We start from the raw sequence: 16,978 nt of genomic DNA on the forward strand, positions 1-16,978 counted from the left end.
AAGGAGGCATATAAGCACAGAAAACAAATGAACAAGTTCCTAGAAAAAGAAAATCCCTGCATATAGGAAGATGACAATTCTATTAATGTTTCTAAATTAAATGTTTTAGGACCCAGTTCAACTCCCCTTCCTGCCACGGCTGATGTGGGAGTTTCCTGCTGCAAACCTCCTGAGAGCAGAGAGCTGGGATTGCGCAAAAGTAGTATACACCTAGTGATGTGGTAAGGGGTGAACTATAAATTTCCCGTTAGTGTATTTGTAAAAGAAGTGTGGAAAGCATTGCTAATTTATCTAATTTAATGGTTGGGTAAGTGCTTCAGGAGGAAGAGGCATTTATTTTAGACCATTTATTTTTAATATCTCAAAGTCAAGCTTTAAGAAGTTACTGAAGGAAAGAAGAGTGTTTTTTCTCTCTTTCTGTCTCTCCCACACACAGTTTGCTTTAGTAGGCAGGCAGCATAAGTGGGTCCTGTGGATGAAGTAGCAAAGGAATAACTCAGCCAAACTTGAGAACTTCTAATTTTTGTCTAATAATATGAAACAAACTGCATAACAAAGATACATTGATGTTGTAAAAGATGAAACTTTTACTTCAAAACTTCACCAACTTTTTTTTAAAGGGACAAATACATCAACAATGAAGCACTTTAGAAGGAATGCTGACCAAAAGTCTTTAAAACATTGTGCTTGTAGATAGCCTCTAAGCTAACTTCCACAATTAAAACACAATTTCTGTGTGTTTTCAATGCTATTCTTCATAGGACAAACCTTTTCCTAGCTGTGAACCAAAGGGATATTCTTATGTGAATACAAAAGGCATCAACAATGTAGTAATGCAATAAAAACCACACAGTAAAGACAGAACAGGACTCCTGCTTCATTAGACTTTTCACACAAGCAAAATAAGTGCTAATTTCACTTGTATTCTGCAGTACAGTTGTAAAGTAACATATGTATCATATCAAATCTTATCAGTAAAAATGTACACAGTTTAAAAAGAAAGTTTATCACCTAGAAATTACTCAGATGATAAAGATGGTATTTAAAAAAGGATTATTTTAAATGGTGGAAATGCCAAAAGCCTAATTCCAGTTGTATCTTCCAGAAGATGGTGGCAATGGGTAAGGCCTTCCATAACCCTGCAAAGGAGAAAGATAGTATTACTCTACTTTTTCCAGTCATAAGGTAGTACAAAACAGAAAGAAGAGATTACAAGAAAAATAAAATGACATGCAAATGGAGGCACAATCCAGCCCAAAGTTAAGCAATTTTATGCCTCATCAAATCCAGAGAGAATTAAGGATGTGCTTATCTTTCTCTCTAAATCAGTAGGTCTTAACTTTGGCTTGGATCATAACCCTCAATTGCCACCAATCCTTGAACTCCATTATAGCTATTTTTATTACTATTAAAGTTGCCATTTTTTTCTTTGAGTAAAACTGGACTTTAAAAGTATAAGGGGAACCTAAAATGGAAACTTGGTAAATTAACATTACAAAACGTATTACAAAACATATTTACATGGAAGTTTAAGTTTAACATTAACCCTATTAAATTAACTGCTTGAGACTTGAACTGACCAGTTACTCTTGACCAGTAACATGAAAGTATTGTTCACATTCTTTTATTTGCACTACATTATGCAGCCTGCAAAAGGGTTATTCAGCTATGTGAACAACAGAATACTAAGAGTTAATTCAAAAGTTGGCAATTGTAAAAGAGGACTCTTTTGCAAATATGTACAATATTTCAATAAAATACATTTTGACATAGGGTACAAAGTAGTAAATAACCTTATCGTTTCTCTGAAAGGGAACTTAGGGTAACTATTTCATGCTATGCTTAATAAACAGTACTTGCATCTATGCAAAGGGTTAGCAAAGAGGCCTGTGGCCAAAATCCGATCTCCAGACTTCTATCTGATGCCCCAACACCTGCTATTCCATAGGCAGCCTGGCGTGTCTGTGGCAATCCTGTGACAGGTGAACAAAGCATTTGATGGCCTGATGCCACGTGGCCTGCCCACAGATCTATTGGGAAGTGTTAGAGACAAAAAGGAATCTAATGCTGTCCTTGAGTATGGCAGGTATATTTTGGGGGAAATTTTACAAATGAAACCAAAACCTGAATCCAATTCTGGGGTCCTATTTAGGCTATCTTTTGAAAGACAAAAGATCAAAGTAATAATCAGCAACCAATCCTAGCATTTGCAACTTGCAAAGTGCCTTACAGAAAACTCTGCATTCTTCACTCCATCCCCTTAGCTTGCAGCAGCTGCTAATGCCAACCACAAACACATTTTCAGCTGTTCTGGTAACTAGAAGTGGCTAGCATGATGCACTTTTTATTTGCAACTGTGAGACATGTCCAGATGTGGAGAACTTCAGTTTTTCATTTTCAACAGCCTTCCCCGATGAATGGCTTTTGAACAAGACCAGAATGTACATCCAAGTGATGGTTGTGTGAGTGTTTGGACAGCTCCACCCCCCTCGCAACTGTGGTAAGAAGCATCCACCAAATGCTCAGGACAGCTTATCAACAGTTTGATGCAATTTCAATAGAGCTTTCAGTATCAGGTGTTTAAGGTAAGAATTGCGAAAACACTTATACTCTCATGCAATCATCCCAGTAAAGGCACAAGTGCAGACCTGAGATATCAATGGATTACTGTGTTTTGGTGCCAGCAGTGAAATGTCATTGCATCAAGGGAACTTGAGGGGGTGGGCTGGGGAGAGAATCAAGATCTGGAATGCAAGATCTGTCTTTCAGATTGTGTGCAGTCTTATAAGAGGGATATCAGATCAGATTATCCAAAATAAGAATTTATTTTTGAAAAAGGGACTACGCAGACCTACCACAGGGGGAAATTACACAGGAAACAAGTTTTTAAAGCAGAATGATAGCTGATCCTAGCATTAGAGAGTAGTGAAACCTCTTCAGAATGCTACCTGTTTCTACCTATTCAGTTACTCTTGAAAGAGAATTTAAGGCTAAAATTTGATTCTTATATTATTTCAAAAGATAAGATCTGTCCCAGAAGGTGGCTCAATAATTTCCACATTGTTTAGTTTAATGTTTTTAGTTATCGTTTGCCTATGTACACAGTTTTCAACTGGTTAGCATGTTGTACGCCTACTTATATTGACTGGATTCTTTATTGCATGTTAAAAAAGAAAAATTAGTAGCAATATTTAATTCAGGCCTTGAGATAAAAATATCATTTTGATTTTAGGCAAAATATGTATGGCTAATAAAAGAAGTCAGAGATTCTTCAAAGGAATGAGGAACCTGTGGCCTTCTTGTTGGACTTTAACTTCCACCAGACCCAGCCAACATGGCCAATAGTCAAGGAAGATGGGAGATAGTCCAGCAACAGCTGGAGAGCAGGTCCTCCACCCAGTCCCAGACAAAAGCAGGACCCTTCACAGGCAAGCTCATCACAGAAAGAGCACATGCACATCCACGACAAACTGCCCTACATGGCCAAGGGAAGCAAGCTAAGTCCCACAAAGGCAAAAAAGGTCTGGAAAACAAGACAGAGCTCCTATCTAGCTGGCAGGGGCCGGAGCTGCTCCAGTTCCTCCTCCCCATGGAGTGGCCACTTCTGAAAGAGGGTGGAGGCAGCAAAAGGACCCCATCATCAAACATATTCTTCTGGTAATGACAATCCTTTGACATTTTGTGGTGGCAGATATTTTCAGCACAGGATGTGTGAAAATTGTTACAGGTCTAGATATCAGCCACAGTCCAGATAAAATTATTCATCCTTATATCCCATTAAAATTAACAGGACAACATTAATTATAATGAGTCTTAACCACAGTTAGATCCACAGAAAAACTCACTGGGTGTTCAAGTACCTTACTGTGAAACTGTACTCTTTGCTAAATGATTAATTTACAGGAAGCCACTGTTTTAGGCATGTCTGATATGTGTGCAACCATACATGTGCACATCACGCAGAACCTGCAAGTGACCCAAAAACGTCACAAAAAGGGGCGGGGGCAGAACAGGTGTGTGTGTGTGTGTTGTAGGCTTTTTCAATGATGTTTCAAATATACACAATTTCACTTAAACACATAGTGCCTTGGAACACTCCTTGGGAGCTGCTTGTATTTAATATATCCCATACATTCAATGACTATGCATGTGATTTTTTCTTTAGCCAAAGAACATCCTGTTATCTTTCAGGATTGAGATTACATTATACCCCACTTTCTTCTAGCTTGCTAGAGGATCACAAAGAACAACCACACAGCACTTTGTTACCTGTCTTCCCCTTTCCCTCCGATCATCGGGCCTTTGTGGGTAATTCATTGGTCCACCTGGGCGTTGGTACTGATTTTGTTGGTACGGTTGTCCTTGCGAATGAGGCATGCGGTTCCATGCAAGAAGCGGAGTGGCCCCGGAATTTCTGAAGAAAAAACATGTATATCATATGTACAAGTTTTCTTACCATCTGTCTAAAAGCTATAGTAAGTGGCGTTGGATATGGCACACCTCAGCTTATTTACAGAAATATCAAGCACCTCTTAAGAACCAAGCTTACTGTTATATTACAACAAGTTTGCTTCTTTCCTGGTAGTGGAATATTAAACAAAAACTAAACTAAAAGCAAAACTTTCTGTTTGTCTTTTCACTCCCGTATGCTCACTGGGAACAAACATAAGGATTTAAAAATCTTTGTCAAATTCAGATTCAGGTTTTAAAGATGTCCTGAAAGAATATGGTCCATTTGGTATTGCTGCCTCCCCAACCTGCCTCTGTGCAGGGATTTGAAGTATAAAGAAAAAAATCACGTCAGCAAAATGTAACATTATCTCAAGAGTAAACAAGCGCCAGAGTGAGGCTTTATTTTGTGGACATCCAAGCTAATCTGGGAGTCCATTCTTTCTAGTTAATTGCAGGTTGCAAATGAATTCTTACTGCAGAGTAGTTTGAATCCAGGGTAAGGGCTTTAAGCGTTATCTCCCCCCATCCATTATTCAACTCAATATGTCAGAAGGTCTGATCAGGAGGAAACCTTTTCAAGTTCTATTGATGCCGTTTTCAATTGACCACAGTGACCTAGCAACGTAAGCACTAATTGGCATGGACCAACCAACATTTGGCATACTGTTTATATGGGAACACAAATGCAATGTCTTATTAGCACCAAGAATGCCATCCCAGATTACCAACAAGTACTGTTTTAACTGTACCAGTATATAGCAAGAGGTCATATACACATGAATATATACAGGAAAATGTAGTTTGTTTTAGTTATAGTTAAGACCTAAGCTCTGTCACCCACAGGATTTCCTCTGTCTTAACCAAAAATTTAAACTACATTTGAGCAAAATGATGTATCATTAGCAGGACCAAATAATATAAAGTAGCTAAAAGGTATCATCTGGCTAGTTACATGATCAGTATCTTGGGGAAAGTACTGGAAAAACCAATTCATGTACTGAGCAACAGTCATCAAGTGCCTAGTGTTGTTGAATAAGTCAGAGTTAACATTTCTCAAGAGTTCCTAGTGGAACTCTACCAAAGCTAGTAGGCTAGGATACAAAGATGCACCTTTCTTGTTCTGCAAATCCAACAGAATTTTAGACTTGCTTCGCTTAAGCACCAGCAAACATCTTTTGAAACTGCTGCTTTCATGGCTGCTACCTCCTACCAAGATAGGAAGTCTATGTGAATGGAAGGCTATTCAGTAACTCCAGCCTCCCACCAATACATAGAAGTTAATTCCTAGGGGCTGTGGGAGCTCTGGCCCCCACAATAAAATATTTGAGGTGGCCAGGTCCCCGCAAAGTTGATAGGCATTCCCATTCAAATAGTGTGTGTGCACTGTGTCATGTGATCAATTTTGTGGGGTGGGGCTTTCCTGGGCCCCCACAATATTTTATTCAAGTTGACACCCCTGCACCAATAAAGGTAAAGGTAAAGGGACCCCTGACCATTAGGTCCAGTCATGACCGACTCTGGGGTTGCGGCACTCGATCTCGCTTTATTGGCTGAGGGAGCCGGCGTACAGCTTCCGGGTCATGTGGCCAGCATGACTAAGCCGCTTCTGGCGAACCAGAGCAGTGCACGGAAACGCCTTTTACCTTCCCGCCGGAGTGGTAGCTATTTATCTACTAGCACTTTGACGTGCTTTCAAACTGCTAGGTTGGCAGGAGCTGGGACCGAGCAACGGGAGCTCACCCTGTCGCAGGGATTCGAACCACCGACCTTCTGATTGGCAAGTCCTAGACTCTGTGGTTTAACCCACAGCGCCACCTGCATCCCTCCTGCACCAATACCCACCAGTAAAATAATAGGGCCCTTATTCCCTTTGGGTTGCCACTTAGCAGAGGATAGCAGAGCACTACTTTTGACAACCAGCACTTTTCGTAAGTCACTAATGTGGTGAGAAGTCAGGGATTCCTGGTTGTCTACTATGAAATGGCTTATACTCTGCGGTGAACCTGGCTATATGTGTGGTTTTTCTGGTCCATGAAAGATAAAAAAATGTTTTTCTGCAACATTCTATAAGAATGGAACAACTGCCCTACTGGATTAAAAAAAGATCCACCTAGCCCCAAATTCTGCTTCCAGCAGCAGCCAAGTAGATATTTTCAAGCACTTGAAAACAAAGCAAAATGGTGCTTGACCCCAAAACCTAATTCTCACAGATGCAAGATTAAGCCATGAAAAGCTTCAACTTTCAAAATTAACCTAACAAGTAAATCAGAAGTTGAAAAGCTGAAATCCTATCTTACAGACAGGCAACCGTTCATGCAAATTACTTTGCCTGAAACAAAGTACCACCAATGTCTATTTATACCCCAACCTTTATTCCTTCATGGAACTCAAGGCAGAATACATGAGATTCTCAGGCAGCCTCCCCCCCCCCCCAGTTATTGACCAGACTCAAACCTATTTAACTTCAGCAAGGTTGCTACAACATGTACCTTCTGAACATGCTCTGGGTCACCTGATACCAACACAGCATTGTGTGAAATTGATAATACAAGGAAAAATCAAGCTTTTGCATTCTTAGTCTCAGACAGCATCTCAGCGGTGGGTGGGGGGGTGGGGTAGAAATGTGTTTCATCATACAACCTCACAGGTAGTCAGGTCCTATAATGAAATGAAATATCTGAAATGGGCCCAGCTGTTGTGACATTTGAGAATTATTTCCTCCTTCTAACAAGTGAAACAGTGGATGTATCTTCTAGCCCATCTTGATTAAACTTTGATAGGTCTGCCACAGTGAGATAAAATTGTTTCAGGGAGCTGATCAAGTTCATGATATAGCAAGCAGGTGGTCCTTTGAGAATACCACATTTACATAAATGGTTCTTAAAGGCGGGATGGAGGCTTCTCCAAAATGAATGATATCGTCCTCCTTGACCTGCCATTGTGGTGAGCCCATCTTAACTGAAAAGCAGACCAGAATACCGACATAGGTTGCAGACCTTAACTGCCCACCGAGATTAGCTGGGCAAGTGCCAGGGGGTGGGAGAGAAAGCAGCACTCTAGCCTTTTTGTAAAATATTGCAGGAATCTTAAATGTGTAATCTCCTTTTAAAAAATCTGACCTGCCTTCCCATTTAACTTGGAACAAGAACGACTACAGCTAAGCAAACTGCTTGCTTTTGGTCTCTGTTAAATGCAGGGGGGCTCAGAAAGGTTTATTTACTCTTGACAGGGGGAGGGGTGTCATAATGAAAGCATAGCATATTATGCTGTACTTATGATTTAACTGATTTAATTTAATAGCAGTACAAAAATCGATGAAAGCAAATTTAATGAGTATTCTTGATTATGACTATAAAGAGACAAGTCACAATGTTCTTGAGCTCTTTTTTTTAAAATGGCCTACAAATATAAGGAAAGTAAAGCACTTCAAGATAAATAATTAATCAGAATTCCCCTCCAATCAGAATTCCCATATACTCTTGGAACTGTGATAGCAAAATTAGAAGGCGATTTACTCAATTTTTTGTTATTAGGTGTTCTCTTATAACAAGGAACAATACATACAAAGAAAACATATGCTCAGTTTAGTAACTATTTTATTTGTATTATCTTATTTTGCTCTACAGATATAACAGAATTATTCACAGATACACTTTCCAAACCCCAGGATATCTGGTTTTAAGGACATACAATCAGCTTCTCAATGAAGGGACACACATATAAAACATCCCTTATTATCAAACCATGTCACATTCTCTCTGTTCCATGGTACTTATTGGACTGCAGATTCCTTAATCCTCCTCAGAGTCCCTCCTGCATTTAATTCAGTTCAGTCTTAAGTAGTTAAAGAAACTGTTTTCAGTGGCAACTAATAACTACTGACCTACAGTGACACTGGCCTACAATAGACTTGTCAGGCCTGAAAAAGCTGCACCAAAGAAGCTGATTAGGACTTCAAGAGGTTTGTAGCAAGAATCAATGGCTGGTCTGTACTAATGCTGTGGTTCCTGCACAGTGATGATAAAAGTGGACCACCATTAGTTATGCCTCATTAAGCTCCACAACTCTCCTAAAAAGAAATTTGTTTAGCCTGTCCAAAACCTAATGCAATTTTAAGCTGTCTGTGTTGAAATTCATAGTGCTTCAAAGAGAGAGAGGCCAAAGAACCAAGAATGCTACAGCAGAAGCATCAACAGCAAAGTTAATTTTGAAGTTTCTGATTATTAAAGGAAAGGTCTTACAGAAACCATCCAAAGATGGGTTTAGAGAGATATTTAGAGAGATCTTTATAACAAAAATAACAGTTATAGAAATTCTAGGAGTTGGTTTCCATTGAGACACTAACATATGTAATTAAAAGGAAATTTTTAACAAATACCTGTCAAATCTTTGTGGTGGGTGCTGAAAGAGAGGTGTAGGACCTTGCCATGAATCTTGAGGACCAATATCTGTGAAATTAAAGCAAAATAAAATATAAACACAGATGTAACATATCACAGTGAACCACAAATAGGTGTATTTTAAGACTTATTGCAAAAACAAGTAGTTTTAAATCCTTACACAGATAAGAATTCTAGAACTTTTAGTTTTAAGAATTACAAAGAACACAGCAACAAAAAGTTAGTATTTAGCAAAAATTTTGGTAAAGGGAGAAAGCAAGCTGCCCCTCATATAATGTGGAAGAATGGCTTAATTTCCAAAATTCTATTGAAACACACTTTGGCATGGCAGCTGTGAGGGGAGAATTAACCTCTTTATTGCTGTCACTGATCAGTTAAAAGGCATATTGCCAATTAAATTTAACTCCAGTAATATTATTAAAATCTCAGGTGGCCTTCTGTGACATGGAGAAATGTGAAATAACTTTCAACTGCAAAACAAAAACAGCCACTCATTCTTAGAAAGACCACTTTAATATATTATCTTTTTAAACCCTTCCCTCCCAAAGCCCAACAACTGCAGCCCCATCAATTAAAATTTGCCCCCATGAAAATAAACCAAATCATTAATTGATTGGCAATCTCATTCTTTTTACTCAGAAGACAGCAAGAAAGGCCAACTTCCAGGCATGTTTGTTACCCATCACCAAGCTTTCCAGATGAGGCGGCTATAAATCTGAGAAACTAAGTACTTTTAGTATAATCTGTATTAGAAAGCTACACACTAGGTGAACTGTGGCTAAGGACACCAGGAACTGCAACCATCTGATGCTACTAAAAGACCACCCACTTACGTCTTTTCTTAGCTCAAAAGTACAACATACTACAAAGATGTACCAGCGACAACATCATTTAACAAGCCATGCAGTTAAATGGCTTCTGTTCTTTTAAATAAATGGACCAGTAAACAGAATGAAAGAAATATCTAATCAATAGATCCCTGGTGAGTTCAAAACACTTACATCATTTATCAATCAAAAGCTTCAGTTTCAGTGACATCTTTGATTATCCTCAATGATGTTTAAGTGCCACCTAATTATAACAGCTGGATTCAGAAGTTGTCCAATGGATTTACTATGACAGGACAGTAATGTCCCTGATAATGGGTTAATATTCAAGAACACCAGGGGCTAGCAATAATTTACTGGAATGCCACACTGCCTTTGGGAATCCGAGCATTAAAAAAGGCATGGCTGGAAGGAAACCTGAGCCCCTCTCCAGGCACATTCAGACTGGATGGCCTGAACAAAAACCTTTTATCATAGCAGTTGAATGAACCGTGTACAGTGCAGGCATGTCTGACTGACACCAATGTAACTTTGCTGGTGGAAATCCAGCCTAGTTTTCAACACTGGCAATTCCTGCTTTGGCTGCTGTTGGAGCAGAGTAATTCATAGAGGCCAATGAACAAAGCTTTTTGCACTATGTTCCTAACTGGTCAGGCTAAATTAGGGACATCCCTATACCAACCTCAACATATAAATACATTTGTGGCCAGGATTTGAAGCCCTTAAGGTTTGAGGTTCCTTATGCACTAACAATGTAAGACAGCACCATCATAAATTAATGAAACTAAGACAGTACAAATCTTGGATTTACTTTAGGAAGCAACTGCTATTGTAATGGTAGTTTAATCTTAAAAAAACTCAAATATTCATGTGAGATGTATGTATTAAATTCAGGTCCGTATCAAGACTTATTAAATTATCTTAATATTGAATAGTCAGCCAGTTCTGAGAAATATACAACTTAAATGGTTTATAAAGGATTTGGCAACCTTTCCTATACAAAACCATTTCACATATCTTTATTACATTTCTGGAAAACTAGCAAAAAGCATACTACATGGGCAGGGACCAGCTCATTTCATCTCCTATTCCGATGGGCAGAGCTGGGATGGTATTTTTGAAGGGTCAAGGGAGAAGAGGCATTCTAGCCCCTCTTCATTCCATTATCCCCCACCACCTCTGCCTCACTCACAAAAAGAGGGTAAAACTCAGGATTTCAAAAAGAATAACATAGAAGTGAAGTGCTAAATGAGAGTAAATAATAATCTGGATGCATTCTGATATCTGCTTTCATAATTGTTAAGAGCAGTTAGCTCAAAAAGTACTGGTTTGGACACTTCTCTAACAGCACTGACACTGTTATCCAAATATCTGTATAAACAGCAGAATTCCACACAGAGACAACACTGAAAATAGTTCTTCTTACTCAAGGTACACAGCACACACCTAAATACCGTAACAGAAAGAGTTGCAATGCCAAGTTTCTACCTTTCATCATGGCAATGTAAGAAAATAGGTAAGTGAGGAAACATAAAAACAAGAGGTTGACATTTCAAAAAGGTACAGAAAACGAGAGAAATGACAGCTAATATTTCATTGGTCTTGAAAATGCAAGCAATTCCTAGAACCGATGCAACGATTTAAGTTGCCCTCTCCAGTAGCAACTGAAGTGATAACTTATGTAATCAGCATGGCAATCAAAGCCAAGACTTCATGTTTACTGATTGAAAAATGCTCCCCCCCTTTTTTCTTTTTGATTAGTGGAAAGTCAGCTAATTGACAAGTTTACTGACTGAAATGAAAATAATAAAATCAGACACTCTGACAGCAAAATCCAAGCCTGTATTCGCATAGCACTTGCAGACTCCACTTGACTCCTGCAAGCTATCAGCATACAATTATTCATCAGCTGAAAATTGGCACATCAATGTGAAATCAGGGAACACCACTAACCCCCACAGCTAGCTCTGAGAGAGCTTAGATTGGATTGACTGTATTGCCCTGCTATACTCTAATTTTCATTCACTTACAAAAAGATGTCCTGGAAAATAAAAAGCTTAGTATGCTAAGTTCACAAGTTAATGTTCTTAGAATATGATGAGATTTAAGGAAACAAAAGTGAAGTGGATTTGAATAATTTTATCACACAGATGGAGTAAGATCTTGACAAACCAATATATTGACAAATATCTTCACCCTCATTTCTCAGACCAACACTCCTACCAAATGCAATGATACATGAACACATAATGATACTTATACAAGTGCTAACCAACCACATTGCTAGAAATCCTGGAGTCCTGGCAGACCTACTAGTATGTAAAACTATGGTTGAGTGGTCAGGAGCAGGCCACAAAATGGAATGATTTCTCATCATCTCCCTTTAGCAGGGCCTTTCTGTTGCTGACCATGGTTGTGGAAGACCAAAAGCTCAAATTCAGAAATCTTCAAAACTGGGCATAAATACAAGACCATAAACACTGGACAAAATCTCCCCTTTCTTTTTCCTCTACTACCAGTCAGCTGGTTTTAGTTGTTTTTGTATTTATTTCTGAGGTTTGATATCATTGTAATATCATTCAAAAACATTTTTCCTGCAATGCAGAAGTGAATTTATATTTATTAAATTTCCTACATAAATTAAGGCACCTGTCTTGTTATTTTTAAAGACTACCTAAATAGAGCAACCAAACTCAAATTCCTAGACATTTTTTGTATTTTCCCAAGTTTTCATGAGTAAGAAAAGGCATTTACAGTGGTACCTCTGGTTACAAACTTAATTCGTTCTAGAGGTCCGTTCTTAATCTGAAACTGTTCTTAACCTGAGGTACCACTTTAGCTAATGGGGCTTCCCGCTGCTGTGCGATTTCTGTTCTCATCCTGGGACAAAGTTCTTAACCCGAGGTACTACTTCCAGGTTAGCGGAGTCTGTAACCCGGAGTGTCTGTAACCCAAGGTGTTTGTAACCCAAGGTACCACTGCATAGTGCTTTAGACACCCCATAACAGCACTCTAAAGTAGGCTTGTATGACTACCATCCTTGCTTTACAGAGGGGAGGGCCTGAGAAAGGGAGAGAAAGTCATTCCCAAGGCTACAAGTGGGTTTGTTCTTCTTATAAAATCTGTACTGAGGAATTCCTGGATCATCCTCTTAGCCACTCACTACACCAGTTCTCAACTTGTACTGTGAGGACATGTTCAAACAATGATAAAAAGATGTACGACTGTGAAGGCCCAGCAACAATGATGAAGGCTGTGAAGTTTCAGTAACAGGAAGGTTAACTTAAACATAAGTACTAGATGGCAATACCAAACCAAGTATCATATGCTTCCAACTGGCCAAATGATTAAATAGAACCTTGAGTTCCATTTTTAAAAATTAAAATAGAAAGGGGGGGGGGGAAACTTACTTGAAAGCAATTTTGGAATCTGTTGTGGTCTTCCCAGCAGTGGTCTGTAAGTATTTCCCTGATTGTAAGCTCCAGGGGGAGCAATATTGCTGTAAACTCCACTTCCAGAATGTCCTCTGTTTCTTGACATTGCATGACTGTAATACGGAAGGGAAGAGAAATGAAGGTATCCATGGAAAAAGGCATTACACACATGGCAACAGTGTTACATTTCACACCTGAACAATGGTAAATTCCTTCAACTCTAGGCAAGGCGAGACATTAATAGGTCAGCAAATCTTCTATGAATGATGGGATACACAGCCGACGTTAGGCACACCTACCACTGTACAAAGCAAGAGTTGTGTGCCCAGGGCATCTGTACATACACTGACTGATTTCTTCAATTCTTTCTTCTCCAGAAACAGTCAGAAAGAGCATTTAAGTTAGGTGAAGATAAAAAAAGGTAAAGGTAAAGGACCCCTGGATAGTTAAGTTCAGTCAAAGATGGCTATGGGGTGTGGCACTCATCTCACTTTCAGACCAAGGGAGCCGGCCTTTGTCCACAGATAGCTTTCTAGGTCATGTGGCCAGCAGGATTAAACCGCTTCTGCTGCAACGGGACTCTGTGATGGAAGCCAGAGCACATAGAAACAGCATTTATCTTCCTGCTGCAGCAGTACCAATTTTCTACTTGCACTGGTGTGCTTTCGAACTGCTAGGTTGGCAGAAGCTGGGATAGAGCAACGGGAGATCACCACCGTCAAGCAGAACGCACATAACAATGGCCCAGTAGCAGTAACATCTGAAACAGTTCTCACTCTCTCTTCCATTGGCTCAACTTATGGAAAAACAGAGGTGTCTCTTAGGTGATTTATTCAATTATGATCACAACTGGACAACTGAACCAGATTCCTCAGAAAGCTGGGGTTTTTCTCCCCTTGACTTCTCCTAACAGTGCAGATCAGGGGTTGCTTTGGGATGCTCAGACATCAGCCACTGTGGTTCTAAAGTTTAGTAGGCATTAAAAAGCCCCCTAGTCACTTGACATGGAAGGACACAATTTGTTCCAAGATAATACAAATATGAACAGTCTTTCAGAAGTTCACAGAACTTCCCCATCTGGAAACAAGACATTTAATTGCTGTTGTTAGCAATTCCCTTAATCTAATTAAAATAAGAAGAATGTTGCATTTAACCTTAATCTACTCAACACTTAATATATGCCTGGTTCAGTTTATTGTTGTTGTTGTTTATGAAATTTGTATGTTGGGACTTCCGGGTTAGCATGATCAGCAAATGGCGGATTCCCTCCAAGCTCCGGAGGGAATCGGCTCGGTGGAAGAGGGGTCCTGCCGCGGCGACGACGCGGGGACCCTCAGAAACCACAGGCGCTGAAGCCTGTGGACTTGGTGACTCGGCGGGCACCATTTGCGCCCCCTCCGACTTGCAAAGAAGCCTTTTTAAAGGCTTCGGAGCGGGTGGCGGAGAGCGGCGTGGTGCTGTGAGTAGACCGCTTCTTCCACGGAGTGAAGCCGCAAGCCATGGCTGCAGAGCGCTGACTTCTTTCCTTGATCATTTGGACTACAAAAAGTAACAACCCGTGAGTAATACGGAAATTGGAATTAAAAATCTCTTTTAATTGAATTCGGTACGACCGGGGGAGGTGCCAAAAGGAAGTCTGCCTCCCCCCCCCCCTGCAGACAATTTAAAGCAAGAATTAGATAACTAAGGTCGAGAGACGGTCTTCCTCTCTTCGAGAGAAAATTTTTAATTTCACGACTTGGATATATAAGTTTATTACTGGAGGATTAGAACTGAACGTTAGAGTTGAAGTGTAACCCCCGCCCCCCGGATCCGCGAGAGAGCCTGTAGAAGATATTTACAGAGTTTGACAGCTGTCAAATGAGCTGTCAAAGTCAGGAAATTCTATTTTTTGCTACTTGTGCCGGTTATTTTTGTTACACTGGACTGTAAGTTTTTGAAATTAGAGAGGAAATAAGAACAAAATAACCTGATTGTTGGAGAAAGAACACTTAGTAACCAGAATCCCTCTAGAGGGGGTTCTGAGATATTACAATGGCTGCAGATGGAAAAATACAGGCAGAGTTGGATAGAGTGTTTGATTTCTTGGGAAAGCTGCAAGAGCAGAGTGATGTTATGGCTACAAATCTTACAACCTTGAACCTTAAAATAAACAAATCTGCGGAAGCGGTTAAGGACTTGACTCAAGAAAAATCTGCAGCTGGAAAGTAAGATACATGTGCCGTTTTGGAAAAATGCGAAGGAGGAGCTGAAACGCTGCAAGTGAAAAAGGACAACCAGAGGCCTGTTAAGCTGGAACATAAGGAAAGCAAGGTTTGGATGACGAAAATTTGGTTTGAAATGGAGAATGAAGATTGGGGATTTTTCCCTATGGGGAGCCCGGAAGACCTATGGATTACAAATTTGATCAAGGCGAAAACTGGAATGTTTGAGACATTTGGGACACTTGGACTTAGAAAGAGTAAGAAGCAGGACCTGGACTCTTTCTTTGAATATGGAGGTCTGGTTGGAAAAAACACAGACCCTACTGGGTCAAAGATGCTCCGAGATCTGATGTTCAACATAAAGGACTGTCAACAAAACCGGCTGAAAGGGACTGAGAGAGATTTAAGGGCCTTGGACGTGATAGATCCAGGCTGAGAACTGACAGACTGAAGGACAATTTCTGGGGATCAAAACTGGGGGGAGGGGGGAAAGCTTTGGAATCCAAAGGGGTACAATTATATGTTTTCATTTGATAAGTTGTTTTGTAATTATTTTAATAATTGGGAACCTCGTGAAAGGGAACTTGGGTCGACCTTAGAAAAAGGGGTTAATGTTGAGTATTAAAATGAGGTTTAGAAGTTTAAAATTGGCTAACTAAGACGAATTAAGTAAAATATTAATAAGGGATAATTTGGGTATAAAGAACTTGCTGAGCTAAATTGTGGAATTGGGATGCAAGAAGGGGAGGTGGGGGAAGTCCAGGAAAGTGGTTAAGAAAATAAGGTTTTAAAATTATACGTGTTATTTGTGTGTAGTGTCGATGTGTATGTTTATGTTTTTGTGTTTGTCTAAAAAAAAATGAGAAAACCCTAATAAAAATTTTACTAAAAAAAAAAAGAAATTTGTATGTTGCCCTTCATCTGTAGATCTCAGAGGGGTTCACAACACAAAAATACAAGGTAAAAAATTCAAAATACATAATAAAAACAAAAAGATCATAACAAACCAATAACCCCCCTTCTCTCCACCACAAACATGTTCAAAAGGGTATCAGATGTTAATCAGCCAAAGGCCTGATTGAAAAGGAATGTTTTCACCTGGTGCCTAAAGGTGTATAATGAAGGCGTCAGGCAAACTTCCCTGGGGAGAGCATTCCACAAAACAGGCCTCTTGCCACCCTCCGGACCTCTCATGGAGGAGGAACACAAAGAAAGGCCTCAGATGATGATTTCAGAATCGGGGTCACTTCATATGGAGAAAGGTGGTCCTGGAGGTACTGTGGTCCTGAGCCGTTTAAGGCTTTATAGGACAAAACTAGCACTTTGAATTGGGCCTGGAAACTAACTGATAGCCAGTGCAGACAGGCCAAGGGTCAGCGTAATATATGTACAAACCATCTTGCCCTGGTGAGCAGCTTGGTTTACAAAAACTGTCTTCAGAGGCAGCCCTTTGCAGTAATCTAACCTAGAGGTTACCAGAGTACAGACAACAGTAGCTGGCCTATCCCTGTCCAGATAGGGGCGAAACAGCCAAAGCTGATGGAAGGCATACTTCACCAGATGCCACCTGAGCCTCAAGCAACAGCCAAGGATCCAGAGGAGTGTAACCCCATCAAGAGCAGGCCACCTCCCAGCCATCTGGTCTGAGGAACTGCCCACTC

At 39.9% G+C, this 16,978-nt stretch overlaps 1 protein-coding gene across 1 annotated transcript in view; it reads right to left on the reverse strand.

Moving 5' to 3' along the window:
- Positions 1-563: 563 nt before the first annotated feature.
- Positions 564-16,978, reverse strand: part of XRN2 (5'-3' exoribonuclease 2) — a 63,073-nt gene continuing 46,658 nt past the window's right edge. The window contains exons 27-30 of the mRNA XM_081205967.1: positions 13,090-13,226; positions 8,831-8,900; positions 4,270-4,414; positions 564-1,139 (exon numbers count right to left, since the gene is read on the reverse strand). Of these exons, the coding sequence (XP_081062093.1) occupies positions 1,083-1,139; positions 4,270-4,414; positions 8,831-8,900; positions 13,090-13,226 (409 nt within the window). The 3' untranslated portion in view covers positions 564-1,082. The remainder of the gene's footprint in view (positions 1,140-4,269; positions 4,415-8,830; positions 8,901-13,089; positions 13,227-16,978) is intronic.

This window comes from Podarcis bocagei (assembly GCF_964188305.1).
Source record: "Podarcis bocagei genome assembly, chromosome: 8".
In the NCBI taxonomy this organism is placed as follows: Eukaryota; Metazoa; Chordata; class Lepidosauria; order Squamata; family Lacertidae; genus Podarcis; species Podarcis bocagei.